General features: G+C 59.2%; 2 protein-coding genes across 3 annotated transcripts in view; one reads left to right on the plus strand and one right to left on the minus strand.

Annotated features, from left to right (window-relative positions):
- Positions 1 to 8,600: 8,600 nt before the first annotated feature.
- Positions 8,601 to 11,828, plus strand: PHOSPHO1 (phosphoethanolamine/phosphocholine phosphatase). Of its 2 annotated transcripts, XR_003536474.1 has the most exons (3): positions 8,601 to 8,679; positions 9,781 to 10,699; positions 11,498 to 11,828. XR_003536474.1 is itself a non-coding variant. In XM_027697102.1 (2 exons), the coding sequence occupies exons 1-2, from the start codon at positions 8,635 to 8,637 to the stop codon at positions 10,540 to 10,542; spliced, it is 807 nt and encodes a 268-aa protein (XP_027552903.1). In that variant the 5' UTR covers positions 8,601 to 8,634; the 3' UTR covers positions 10,543 to 11,828. The 2 variants fall into 2 exon arrangements, 1 of the variants encoding a protein (XP_027552903.1); XM_027697102.1 differs by having other exon boundaries at positions 9,781 to 11,828.
- A 12-nt stretch (positions 11,829 to 11,840) lies between these two features.
- ABI3 (ABI family member 3) overlaps positions 11,841 to 13,080 on the minus strand; it is a 4,660-nt gene continuing 3,420 nt past the window's right edge. The window contains exons 7-9 of the mRNA XM_027697106.1: positions 13,013 to 13,075; positions 12,780 to 12,905; positions 11,841 to 12,486 (exon numbers count right to left, since the gene is read on the minus strand). Of these exons, the coding sequence (XP_027552907.1) occupies positions 12,326 to 12,486; positions 12,780 to 12,905; positions 13,013 to 13,075 (350 nt within the window). The 3' untranslated portion in view covers positions 11,841 to 12,325. The remainder of the gene's footprint in view (positions 12,487 to 12,779; positions 12,906 to 13,012; positions 13,076 to 13,080) is intronic.

Below are 13,080 nucleotides of genomic sequence, written 5' to 3' on the forward strand. Positions count from 1 at the left end.
CCTCCATCCCACCCTCCATCCCACCCTCCATCCCACCCTCCATCCCATCCTCATCCCACCCTCCATCCCATCCTCCATCCCATCCAGAACCTGCAGGAGAACCGGGACGGTCCCTGAGGGTCAGAGGCACGTTTTTGGCAAATGCTGAGTTTTAGGGTTGGGAACTGACTCCCTGTTTGATGATCCTGGGAGGACAGGAGTGGGAATGTGCCAGGCCCAGGGCAGGACTGTGTCTGTGTGACCAGGGGGCAGCTGCTGCTCCCCAGGTTTGGTTCCTCCCCAGCCAGACCCCAATGTAGCTCATTCCTGCAATCCAGGGAGCTCATTCCTGCAATCCAGGGGCTGCTCCCTCTCCACGAGGACAGAGCCCAAGCACTGTACTGTAAATCCCCTTTTCCTTGAAATTCCCCCTCTTTGTGCTGCTTTTCCCACCCGACTCCACATCCAGAGATCCTCTTGGGCAGAGGGGAGGGATAACCTCGGGGTTGTGCCCGAGGGGATTGTTCTCCAGGACAGCAGGGATGGTGGGATTCCTCCCCAAGGGCTGTGTGTGAGACACCGAATCCTCTGCTGAGAAACAGCTCCTCAGCTGATGGTTTTTTCACCATTTTCTGCCACTCACGTTGGGTTTTCCATGACATAGGAAACTTCAGGAACCAGGAAGGGCAGTTTGGGCCCAACCAACTCGTTTTTGACTGAGCTGAAACCCCTCCCAGCATTTCTGAAAGGAAAAAAATAACGAAACAATGCTTTTTAAATGTTTTCTCTATAATATTTATACCCACCCCTCTTACCTTCTGAAAGAAAAAGTCAATTATGAGAGTGAGTTTTGAATTTCCACTGCTGATTGAAACTGTTGTGTTTCCTGTGCCTGGTCCACCCTGGGGGTTCTGTGCATTCCACATCACATTTGCAACCTGCATTTCTGTTGTGCCACTATTTTATGGTCAGGCCTGTTATTAAATGATTTTTAAATGCTTAAAAAAAAAACAAAAGAAAACAAACAAACAGAAAAATCTTGGTAAATCAATTGTATTCCAGTTTTGCAAAATGATTTTCTTCTCAATAAATTTACAGTATTAGGCTGCTATTCAGAATTCTAACATCTGGGACAGTTTGTTTTCTATTCTTTAGTCCATGGTCATGGTATAACTTGGTTTTTGTTGTTTTTTTTTTTCTTCTGAGAATGATGAACTTCCTTTCTGTGGAAGAAGATTAAACTGTCCAACCCTCTTCCCAGTCTGGCACGATGTGACACGATGGCAGCAGCTTCTCCTGCTCCTCTGGGACACCCCCAAAAGCTGGGATTGTGCAGTGGGGTCTCTCCTGAGGGACAAATTCCAGCAAGGAGAGGAAAATGGGTGTTGGGAAAGGCAGGGAATTCCAGGCTGGGATTTGCTGTGGCTCCTTCATTCCCAAATTTGCATCGTTGCACACCTTGGGCACGGCCAAGGAATGTGTTCAGGAATGTGTTCCCTCCTCCCTGCCCCGTGCTGACAAACCACACGGGATGTTTTGGGTCAGATTCGCACGATTTAGTGACAAAGGGTTGATTTTTGTTGCTAAAATGCTGCTTTGGAGAAGAGCAAAGAGAAACCCCCCAGTTTTGGGGCTGGGTTGGATGTCCTGGGAAGTGGGACCTGAATTCCCCCTGGTTTTGTCACTCCTAAAAATCATCCTGCAGGCAAAGTTGGGCTGGATTTTCATCAGGAGAAGGGGGGTGGGCAGTGGGGGGAGCTCACATTGTCCCACTTTCTGCTTTTTTAAATTCATTTCTCCTGAGAGCTGGTGCAGCCAGAAATCCGAGGAATGGACAGAGGGACCCCCCGAGCAGCCAAACTGTGACAACCCCCTGTGACCCTGAGCTGGAAACGGGTGAGGAGCTGCACTTGTGGCTTTTGAGGACTTTCTGCTGGTTTGACCTGAACAAACCTGGGGTTTGCTGCTGTTCACAGCCTCAGTTCTGCAGTTTTACCCTCAGTTTTCCTGGGAAGGACAGTCCAGGGGCAGCTGCTGGCGGGAGGTCACTTTGTCCTCATTTGTCCTGCAGGTTCCCGGGGAAATCAGGAGTTAAAAGCTCTGGGATGTGCCCTGTTTGTGCCTTGCAGAACAGTCCCGGGGCTGGGCACTGGCACAGCTCAGGGCTTGCAAAACCAGAGGCTGAGACAACAGATTGCAAAACACTTCCCAAGTTTTTGCTTTTCCAAAGAAAAAGCTCAACTCAAAGGAGCCTTTTCCCCGAGCGACCCGAAGCAGGGCCATGAATCGAAGTGTTTGTGGACTTTCCCTATAAAACACTGGAATGTTTTCATCTCCCTGTTTAAACCTCTCCTGCAGCCTGGGAGAATTATTTAATGCCTTAATTACCAGGTAAACAACTGGGATGGAGCAGGAAATTCGTTAGGAAAGGGCTGTTGTGAAGGAGAACTTGCTGTTTAAAGGTTTTCCAGTGGTGGTTCCTTGAGCTGCCCTGTGATTAAATTCAGTGTATTATGGTCAGGTCAGTAAATATCCTTGTTCTGGAGATGTGGAACTGAGAGCCCTGCCTGGAATTGTGGAAGGGAGCTCCGGGTCATTCCCGGTCCAGGACCATCAATTCCCTTTTCCCTTCTTTTTACATTTTCTGCCCAATTTCCTCCCCGAGGTTTTTCAGTCAGTGGATGGCAAATATTCCAATAAAGGAGATGAGAATCAGGCACCTCCTTGTGGTTCAGCTGAAGCTACAAAAAGCAGGGAATTCCACAAATATCCCTTGGGAAATCTCCCCTCCTGTCCCGGCGCGCTCCCGGCGGGTTCGGGTGCACAGGGAAGAGCATGGACAGAGTTCCCCTGGAGATATCCCGGGATATTGGGACATAAAATTAGTTCAGCCTGAAAAAGGACTCCTGCCCAGGCAGCCCAGGCACGGGGGGGTCAGATTTCTCCTGAGCCTTGGATGTCATTAACAGTGCAAAGGTCTCCAAACCTGGATCTTGGGTAACCCTGGGACTCCTTGGGCGAAGTTCCCTCTGGGCCCTTTCCCGCAGCACCTGGAGGGAGGAAAAGCTCCAAGGGCAGCCCAGAGAGGCTGGATTTGGGATGAGCTGCACCATGACCCCATTCCCAGGGGCCAGGGGAGAGGAGATCCCGAGCCTTGGGAAGAGGGAGCACCAGGGAAGCGCGTTGGGAGTGTGGAACTGCCCCTTCCAGGCGCAGGGAAACGATTCCCAAAGGAAACCTGGGAGTGTGGCAGGACACACCAGGGCACCCTGACGTGCCCCTTGCTCTTGGGAAGCAAATGTTTGGGAATCTAAGAGTTGCTAATCCATAGGAAAATTCCCACTTGGCCCGAAACGTTGTCTCGTGCTCCGTGAAAACTGAAGCCCTTTGTTGCTCCCAGAAAACAACGGGATTTTACCACGCTCGTGGATTTTAATTTACATTCCATAATCCATCCACTGCCTGCTGTTCAGGGAAAGAAAAAAATCCAGGAATACTATGGGATTGTCCCAGCAGATGGACCCGGTGGTTTGAATGAATTCCAGCAGATTAATTCCCGGGATCTGGGGCTGGCACAGCTCGGGGCTTTTCCCACCCTGCGCAGAAATCCTTCCCCAGGGGCTGCAGCTCAGCCCGGGCCCTTCCTGCCGCAGCCGCGGGAGGGTTTTGGGGAGGCTGAGCCAGGAGGTGGCACTGGAGCTCATCCTGCCGGGAGGGGAGGGAGGGAGGCGGCTCCGATGGGATCCCTGTTGGAACCTGTTCCTAATTTAATTGCTAATTACAGAACCCCGGGATGGTTTGGGCGGGAAGGGACCTTAAAGCCCTTCCAGTGCCACCCCCAGGGAAATTTGAGGGACTGGGGAGCAATTTAAGGTCCCTTCCAGCCCAAACCATTCCATGATTCCGACTGATTCCATGACTCCTGATGGGCTGGGATTTCCCCTCCCCTCTTGTTCCTTCCTTGGTGCCTTTTGGCATTAAAGACAAACTGAACCCCGTGTCCACGGGGGAAATTTGGGGAGGACTCAGGTGAGTTCTCAACCCACTGAGCAGAGTTGGCCCCTTTGCCCTGGGGGAGACTCCCGGGAATGAACACCTGGGAACTTCATCCCACAGGGAAAATGCAGCAGTGGAGTTTGCTCTCTTGTTGTTTGATACTTTTTGAAGGGTTTTCCCTGATTTGACCATCTCAATGTTATTCAGCCCCCAAAAATGTCTTGCTGTGAAGGAAATCCCGTTTGTTGGAGCTGCTGTTTGTGTGGAGGCAGGAGATGAGCGGCTGCACTTGGAGTTTCCTCATCCACGTGCCTGGAAAACTGAGCTGTGGGGATCAGCTCCCCTGGGCAGGGAAGGGAAGCCTCAGTTTTACTCAAGAACTCCCCCAGAATACACATATCTGCCCCAGGCTGAGCTCCTGGGGGCTGCTGAGCCGCTCTTACCCAAACTTTGGGATTCTTTGGGATGGAAAAGCGGCGAGGGAGGGACAGGGAGAGGCAGCGACGTGGCCTTGGGGCTGCTCTGGGCTGATGCAATTCCCCTCCTTGGTGGAAAACCAGGACAGACTTGGACAGGAACATGGAGCACGAGGGTGTTCCACCCGTTGTGGGGAATCCATGTGAATCCATGTGTTGGGAAGAGGTTGCCTTGGCTATTCAGGGGCTGCCAGGACTGTCAGCCCAGGGCACTGTCCTCACTTGCTCCCCCAGGGTTTTCCAGCAGTGGAAAATCACCGGGATCCAGGGTCACCCCCTGCCAAAGTCCTCCGGCCGGGATGTTTCTGGAATGATCTTTGCCCCTCTGCCCTGCAGTGGGAAGGAGGCACAATCTGCCCTTTGGAGTCTCCCACTTGTCCCCAGGGCCTGAGGGGGAGCTGGTGCAGCTCCAAAGGGGGGGAAATGCCAGAGGAGGGACAGCAAAGGCTGTGCCAAGGAAACAGGGTGTGCCCTGCAGCAAAGAGCCCGAACGGCCCGGACTGAAGAGCTGATAAAAACACATCCAACATTTCCCTGACCCTGAGGCTCTTTCCAGGTGGCTCCGGGTGCCCTCGGTGGGGAAGGGTCGGTTCCTTTGGCTCTGAACCAGGGCTGCTCGGGAAGGTCTCAGCAATACCCCGAGCTCTGCTCTGGGACACAATTGTGCCAAAATAAGGACAGTTCAGAGCTTTAGAGCACCAGGACAACGTGGCATTGCCGGGGCAGCCGCCCTGGCCCAGCCCAGCACAAACTGTGGGTTTTGCAGAGCTTCTGAGCTCTGTTTGTGCCCTTCCACTCTTGGACACTTTTAATTACAGAGCAGGACGGAACAGCCTCCGATGGTCTCCCGATGTGCTTTCAGGGCCGAGCCGCTCCCTCGGAACAAGCTGCCCTTGTATTTTTATCACCGGCGCCTCCAGGGCTCCTGCAGAGCCAGAGATACCGCGGGAGCCCCGCCCTGGAGCCCGGGCGGGTATTTTGGGGTGCGGGCACAGCCCTGGCAGGGTCACCCTGCAATTGGGGCTGCGGGGCTGCGCCAGCTCCCAAAATTAACCCGGGGACCCCAGAATTAGCCGGGGGACCGCCCTCCGCCCGGGGCGGGGTGGGCACGGTGGCCCCGCAGTGCGGGAGGTCCCGACTCCCCCCCCCCCCCGGGTGGATTTTGGGGACAATTCATGCGTTTTCCTCAGCCAGTGCCTTCCTGAGCTTTGCGGGTTGTTCTGGGGCAAAATCCTCCCCGAACGGCTCAATCCCGACGCGGCCCGACGGGTTATTACCGAGGGGCGTGGGAGGGAAAGGGGGATTCGTTGGTTTTTTTCCCGATTTGGCAACTTTCGGGCTCGGCGCGGGGGCGGGCGGGCGGCGGGACCTGCGCGGCGCCTCCTCCCCCCTCCCCTCGGGGAAAGGGGCGTGGTCAGGGCGGGCCCCGCCCCTCCGCGGCGCCCGGGCGGCGGCGCCATTGGCTGCGCGGGCGGTGACGTCAGCGCACTGCGGCGGCTCCGCGCGGCCCCGGTGGCGTCGCCTTAAAGGGGCCGCGCTCGCGGCGGCCGCGGCACCGGCCCCGCCACCGGCTCGGACACCGGCTCGGGCTCCGGCTCGGGCTCCGGCACCGGCGGCGCTCCCGGCACGGCCCCGCCCGGTAAGGACGCGTCCGGCGGCCGCCGCACGGAGGTGTCGGTCCCGGGGGTGCGGAGCCGCTGGGACCCCGCGGGGAGCGGGGCGGGTGGTGCCGGTACCGGAGGTTCCGATCCGCCGCGGCCGCAGCCGGTACCGGGGATGCCGATCCCGTAGGACCCCGCCGGGACCGGGGCGGCTTCTGCCGGGAGCGGGGATGCCGATCCCGCAGGATCCTGCCGGGACCGGGAGATGCTGGTCCTGCAGGACCCTGCGGGTTCCGGGGAGGATGGTGCCGGTACCGGAGGGTCTCCGGACCCTGCTCAGACCGGCGGGGACGCTGCCGGGACCGGGGATGCCGATCCCGTAGGGTCCCGCAGGTACCGGGGCGGATGGTGCCGGGAGCGGGGGGTCCCCACCGGGACGGACCCCCGGAGGTGCCGGAACGCTCCGGGCATGAGTCAGCCCCGCTGCGGCACCGGGGGACCCGCGGGGCTCCCCGGGCACCGCCACGGGCTGTGCGGGACCGGCAGCGGGGCCGTCCCGGTGCCGCCGCTCTGGATCCGGCTCTGGGTGCGGGACCCGCGTCTGGAGCCCCCAAACCGCGCCTGGAGCCCCCAAACGCTCCCGCCCGGATCCTGTCCCGGCACTCGGGCCGGGCATTACCGGGGTGCGGGGATGCTTCGCTTTGCTTTGCCCTGTGAGGGAGCCCCTTTTTTTGTGGAAAGTGGACGGACGCTTTCCCTGGATGGACGCAATCCATTCCCTGCTGGATTTGCTGGGATCCCGCTGGGATTTCAGCTCCGGCTGCCCCACACGGGTCCATCCCACCCCCCCAGTGATGTGTCCGTGGGCACCACCAGCTCCTGCCCGGGTTTAACGGGGCGATTTAGGGCTGGGACACTTCCTAGGTATTTTTTTCCCATCCCTCCCCTCCTGTGGGAGCAGGATCAGGGTTGGAGGAGGGAACTCCAGACCCCCCAGCTCGGCCCCTCCTCAGCTGGGCTGGTTCAGCTCTGCATTACTGAGCCATTCCTGCACCGGGATCTCCCACTGCTGTGTCCCAAGAGGAAAACAGCACTCAGTGTGGATTTTGTTGGATGTGCTTTGCCCCAGAGCCCTCAGAGGTCGGCAGTAGGAAATCCCATCCAGGACCTTTATTCCCTAAATAACGCTGGCTCGGATTTTACTGCACATTTTGACACAATTAATCTCGGGTTTGGGGCCGCCTGGGAGCAGAAGCAGCTCCTGCAGCAGCATCCCAGGGATTCTCCAGTCTCCTGGGGGCAGACGGGGCTGGAATTGTCCCAGCTGACTTCATGGATTGTCATTTTCCTCAGAAATTCCATAGAAAACAGCCCGGTGGCCTCTCTGCCCCCCTGAGCAGGGGGAGCTCAGGGACACGGGGACAGGGAGACCCAGACAGCAACAGGGTTTGTTTTCCAGCACTTTGGAGCAGCTGGATTTGTCCCAAGTGCCCAGGGAGGTGGGAAGAGCTGCAGGGAGCTCTGCTGAGGGGAATAATGTGAGATCCAGGTGGATTGAGCTGCTCCCAGCACTCCCCAGCCATTCCAGGGCTCTTTCCCTGGGCACCACAAAGCCTCCTTAAGGCTTAGCCCCAAATTATTTTCTCACTGCTGGCAGCTCTTTAGAACACAGGGGCTAAAATTACAATTCCTCTTTCATGTTTAATCCCTTTTTTTTTCCCCCTCTCTGTCCTGGTTTGGACCTGAAAACCACAGTGGCTGCTCCCACTGCCAGCCTGGCTCTGGCATTATTTGGCTTCAGACCATGCCTGTGAATAAACCTGAAGTTTTGATTCCTGCAGAGAAACAACCAGGGTTTGGTCCAAGGTGCCACCAAAAAAAAAAAGTGGCTTTTACAAGATTCCAAGCCCAGGTTTGGTTCTTGGGCACCAGCACCGAGGTGCAGCCGTGGTTTATTATTTCAGCAGAGTCATGAATCGTGTTTGTGCCCAAAATAGTTGGATGCTGGGCTTCAATCCAGCCAAATCCCCCACAAATCACCTTCAGCTGCAAAACTCTTCCGTTGTCGTGCCGATGACAAATCGCTGGAATCCTCCCTGCCCCGGCCCGGTTAAAACAACCCACTGGGTCATCCCTGAATTTCCAGCCGGGATCTGGCTGGTTTTTGGAGGTTTCCCACCACAAGAGGTCGGCAGAATTCCGGGGATGGGAGCCGGGCTCTGCCTTGGCACATCCCACATCGCTCCGTCCGAGGAACACCCCGAGCTAATTACACGGCGAGAAAATCGGGGTAATTTGGGAGCGGGACGCGCGTTGCCGGGGGGCTCTTGCTGCTCCGCCGGCTGCCTTCACGTGCGCCCGGCGGGGATTAGGAGGGATCAGAGGCATTAAACAGGCTCTGGCTGCTCTCCCTTAATTCCCCCCTCCCGGTACAGAAGGTCCCCCCCCCGGGCTCGGGAGTTCGCGGCGGGACACGAGCGGGGCCGCGCCCGGCGGGGCCTGAAGGCGGCACCCGGGGAAACCCAAATTGCTTTAACCGGGCTCCTGTTTCCTGTGCTTTGCAGCCCCGGGATGGTCCCACCATGAGAAGGTGCTGCCAGGGCGTGGGGCTGCCATGCCTGTTTAAGGTCAGTGTCACCTCCCTGCTCCCTCCTCTGCTCAGGGAGAGCAGGAATTGGGTCCCCATCCTGCAAACCACGAGCTCTTCGAGCTCATCCTCATCTCCGACGCTAATTTTGGGTTTAGAGCAGGGCAGGAGGCAGCTCTGAGTTCATGGAATATCCTGAGCTGGGAGGGACACACCAGGATCATCCAGCCCAACCCCTGCTCCTGCTCAGGGCACCCCAACAATCCCCCCCCCATCCCTCAGAGCGTTGTCCAAACCCTCCTGGAGCTCTGGCAGCCTTGGGGCTGTGCCCACTGCCCTGGGGAGCCTGGGCAGTGCCCAACCAGCCTCTGGGGGAAGAACCTTTCCCAAAATCCAGCCTAACCCTGCCCTGGCACAGCTCCAGCCCTTCCCTGGCTCCTGTCCCTGCTCTTCTCCCCGGGGTGGCTGCAGAGCCCAACCCGGGGGGGGAACTACGACAGGTGATGGAGCAAAAACCAACCTGCAGGATGTTGGGAAGAGCCAGACCCCTCCTGGCCATCTGCAGGGACACAAATCCCTGTGCTGGGGTGGGACAGGAGCAGGTTGGGGAGTGACCCCCCAGCCCAGGGCCCTCCCTGCACGAGGCCGAGCTGTGCCAGGTCAAGGGCTGGGCTCGACCATCTCAGAGACCTTTTCCAACCCTCATAATTCCCTGATCCGGCAAAACAGCCCAAGCTGTCCTGGGTTAATGGTCAGAGGTGTCCTGGGTTAATGGTCAGAGGTGTCCTGGGTTAATGGTCAGTGCTCTCAGAGACTTTTTCCAGCCCTATTAACTCCCTGATCTAATGAGACCCCCCGGGGGGAGCTGTCCCTGAGAGGACACGACACAGTGACCTCCTTGACAGGAACAGAGGGATTAGCAGTGACAGAATGATCCCTTCAGGGGCAGGATAAACCCCCGAGGGATGTCAGGGGAGGTGTCAGGGGGGATTAACCCCCGAGGTGGCCCAGGGGGGTGGCCCAGGGGAGGTGGAGGTGGCCCAGGGAGGTGGCCCAGGGGAGGTGGCCCAGGGGAGGTGGAGGTGGCCCAGGGAGGTGGCCCAGGGGCTCTGATGTGCCCTGGGCGCTGTGCTCATTGCAGGGCGTGGGCATGGCCACCCCCCGGCCCCCCCGGTTCCTGCTGGTGTTCGACTTCGACGAGACCATCGTGGGTGAGAACAGCGATGACTCCGTTCTGCGCCTGGCGCCGGGGCAGGCGCTGCCCGAGCCGCTGCGGCTGAGCCAATGCCAGGGCTCCTACAACGAGTACATGCAGCGCGTCCTCGCCTTCCTGGGCGAGCAGGGCGTGCGCCCCGCGGACTTCAGGGCCCTGTACGAGAGCATCCCGCTGAGCCCGGGCATGCCCGAGCTCTTCCAGTTCCTCTCCAAGAACCACGAGCTCTTCGAGCTCATCCTCATCTCTGACGCCAACATGTTCGGCATCGAGGCCAAGCTGCGGGCGGCCGGGGTCCACTCGCTCTTCAGGAAGATCTTCAGCAACCCGTCCAGCTTCGACAGGAGGGGCTACCTCACCCTGGGGCCCTACCACAGCCACAAGTGCCTTGACTGCCCGGCCAACATGTGCAAGAGGAAGATCCTGACGGAATACCTGGCGGAGAGGGCGCGGGAGGAGGTGGAGTTCGAGCGGGTCTTCTACGTGGGAGACGGAGCCAACGACTTCTGCCCTTCCGTGGCTTTGACTTCGGCGGACGTGGCTTTCCCACGGAAGGGCTTCCCCATGCACAGGATGACGCAGGAGATGGAGCAGAAGCAGCCCGGGGCCTTCCAGGCCACCGTTGTCCCGTGGGAATCGGCCACGGAGGTCGCCCGGTACCTCCAGGAGCTCCTCAGGAGGAAATGCTGAGGGAGCCTCCGGAGTGTGGGGAAAAAGAGAGGCCTGGGGTGGTCACATCTCGTGCCCCTGCCTGTCCCCGCTCCCGGGGGGTTTTCCTGCCTTCCCGAGCTCCTCCCTCCCCGTGAATAAAGCACTTTCTCCAGGCCCCTGTCCCGCCCCTGCCATGGTGAGATGGAGCCGTCCCTGCAGCTCGGACCCCCGGGCCCCCCGGGGGCCTTTGCCAACCTTGTTGGGGATTAGTTTGGGTTGTGTTGGTTTTTTTTTTTCTTTTCCCTTTTGGCTTCACAAGGGAATTCCTGAAAAATCCAGAAGCCAGTTCCCTGCGGGCTGGGAACATCCTTCCTCCTGCCATCCTCCCCCTCCCGGCCACACCAGGAGCCGCCTGCTCGTGCCCCAGGGCTCCTTCCCTCTTTGTGAGCCCACTGGGAATGTCATCCAGGAAATTCACCCCCCCTGGCTCCTCCATGTCCCACCCAGGCAGGGCAGCTCCAGGCCCAGCTGTTGAGCCTTGGGATGGGGTTAATTGTCCCTCAGGACTTTATTCTCTGAGAAAAACACGACGTGAGGACCAGGAAAGCTTCTGGAGAGGTGGCAGCTTGGAACAAACCTCCCCAGCCCGTCCCTGCCCCTTGCCCAGGGCAGGAGGAGCTGTCCTTGCCTTCCACCTCCATCCTCTGCTCCTGCTCCCGGGGTGGAGTGTCCCTGTGTCCCTGGCAGGTTCCTCCTTGCCCTGAGCCATTCCCAGTCGTGTCCCTGTGCTTGCTGGATCGTGTGACTCCCCTCTTCCCCCCGGGAGGGGACAGTTCCCCTCCTGACCTGGTGGAGAGGTGCCAAACCCCCCCCAGGGGAGGTCTCGTGGTGCTGTGGCACTTCTGGCACCGGGTCCCCAGAGGCCAAACCCCCCCTTTCCTGTGTCCCCCCCCCCACTGCAGTATTAATTACCCCTTCTAATTGCACTCTGCAGGGGGGACCTCCAGGATCTGCTGCTCTCCGGTGTTGGCTTCTCCTGGATTTATCCACAGCCTTACCGGCCCCCGAGGGTGGCTCGTGACTCCTCCAAACCCTGGCACCCCTGGCAGCAAACCCCAGCAGTAAGGAAATAACCAAAGCAGCCCTGAGTTGTTCCTCCTCTTATTTCATCCCCTCCTCTCTGTTCTTCCTCCTCCGGACCCCGTTCGACTGTGTGGAACTTAAAGCCATGGAATTAAAATACCTGTATATGTGTATAGAGATCTCTATATTGCAGACACACCAAGTTGGTTGTATCCAGGACATAAAAACCTGGGCGTGAAACAGCTCTGAGTTGCACCAAAATGTTGTTTCTCTTCCTTGGGCTGGTGGAAGTCGGGGAATGGGAACACCAGCAGGGAATCCCTCTGGATTGGGGTCTGGAATGGGGTCTGGGTCATCCCTGCTGTGGCTCGAGCCAAAGGGGCAGCAGGCAGGGTTCCTGGAGCCGCTCTCCTCCTCATCCTTGGGGGTGTTCCCAGGGTTTGATCCCGTGCTGGCCTCGCTCTTCCCAGGGGTCGGGAGCAGCACCGGGATCAGCCCCCAGGACCTGCTGCGATTCCATGTGGGAGAGCTCAGTGTCCTGGTGCTGAACGTTCCCAAGGGATGTGGGAGAGGGGGCTGCAGTCCTGCCAGGGCTCAGCAGTGCCAGCGGTGCCACCCTCTGCTCCCCGAGCCCGTTCCCAGCCGGGCAAAGCCGGAATTCCAAGGAGAAGCGCAGTCTGAGCAGAGTGGAATGTGGCTGATCCGGGGAGGGGGAGCAGGGGCTGCCTGCCCGGGGGGCTCAGCAGGGCTCCACGTAATTCCCAGGGAAGAATCCCTGCTCCTGCCCCAGCACACCCTCGCACCAGCCGTCAGAGTAGCGGCGAGTGACGAAGAGGAGGGCGCCGGGCTGGAGGGACAGCTCGTTGTCCTTCTGCGCCGTGTAGGGGTACAGGGCCACCACTGCGGGGGAGAGAGGGGGCATGGAGCATGGCAGGGCCACCACGGGGACAGGGCACGGCTGGGAAGGGCGGGATGGGGGATATGAGGGATGGGGCATGGCTGGGAATGGTGGGATGGGGGATGTGAGGGACAGGGATGGGGGACATGAGGGACAGAGCACGGCTGGGAAGGGTGGGATTGGAGACATGAGCAGCCAGGGCATGGCGGGTGGGGCAGGACTGGGCCCTCAGGGCTGTGCCTGCGGGCAAGGGCTCAGCCCAAATGGATCCAGGGGATCTGGGGATCCATCAGACCTTTCTCCAGGTAGTTCTCCGGGACCCAGGAAGGCTCCTCTGGGGTGGGGGGTGGCGGTGGAGGGGCCAAGCCCTCGAAGTCGGGCAGAGCTGACGGTGGGGGCAGCGGCTCCAGGTCCTCGGGGGCTGCAAAACCCCCCAGAGGGACGAGGGGTGAAGGGCTCGGGGGGGGGGCAGTGGTCACACACAGCCCTCCGTGTCCCCCCTGAGCCCCCTGAGCCCCCAGCACTCACCTGGGGGCGGCAGGTCCGGGGGGGTCACGGCCGAGTCCTCGGGGGGGGGCGGTGGGAGCAGAGCCCCG

The sequence above is a fragment of the Neopelma chrysocephalum genome, unplaced genomic scaffold, assembly GCF_003984885.1.
Source record: "Neopelma chrysocephalum unplaced genomic scaffold, ASM398488v2 Primary Assembly neopelma1_118, whole genome shotgun sequence".
Taxonomy (NCBI): Eukaryota; Metazoa; Chordata; class Aves; order Passeriformes; family Pipridae; genus Neopelma; species Neopelma chrysocephalum.

Excerpts from the sequence above, each read along its gene's own strand:
- PHOSPHO1 (XM_027697102.1), top strand. The coding sequence starts at position 8,635 with ATGAGAAGGTGCTGCCAGGGCGTGGGGCTGCCATGCCTGTTTAAG. Across the intron at positions 8,680-9,780 it reads GGCTGCCATGCCTGTTTAAG|GGCGTGGGCATGGCCACCCC; the intron begins GTCAGTGTCACC and ends TGCTCATTGCAG.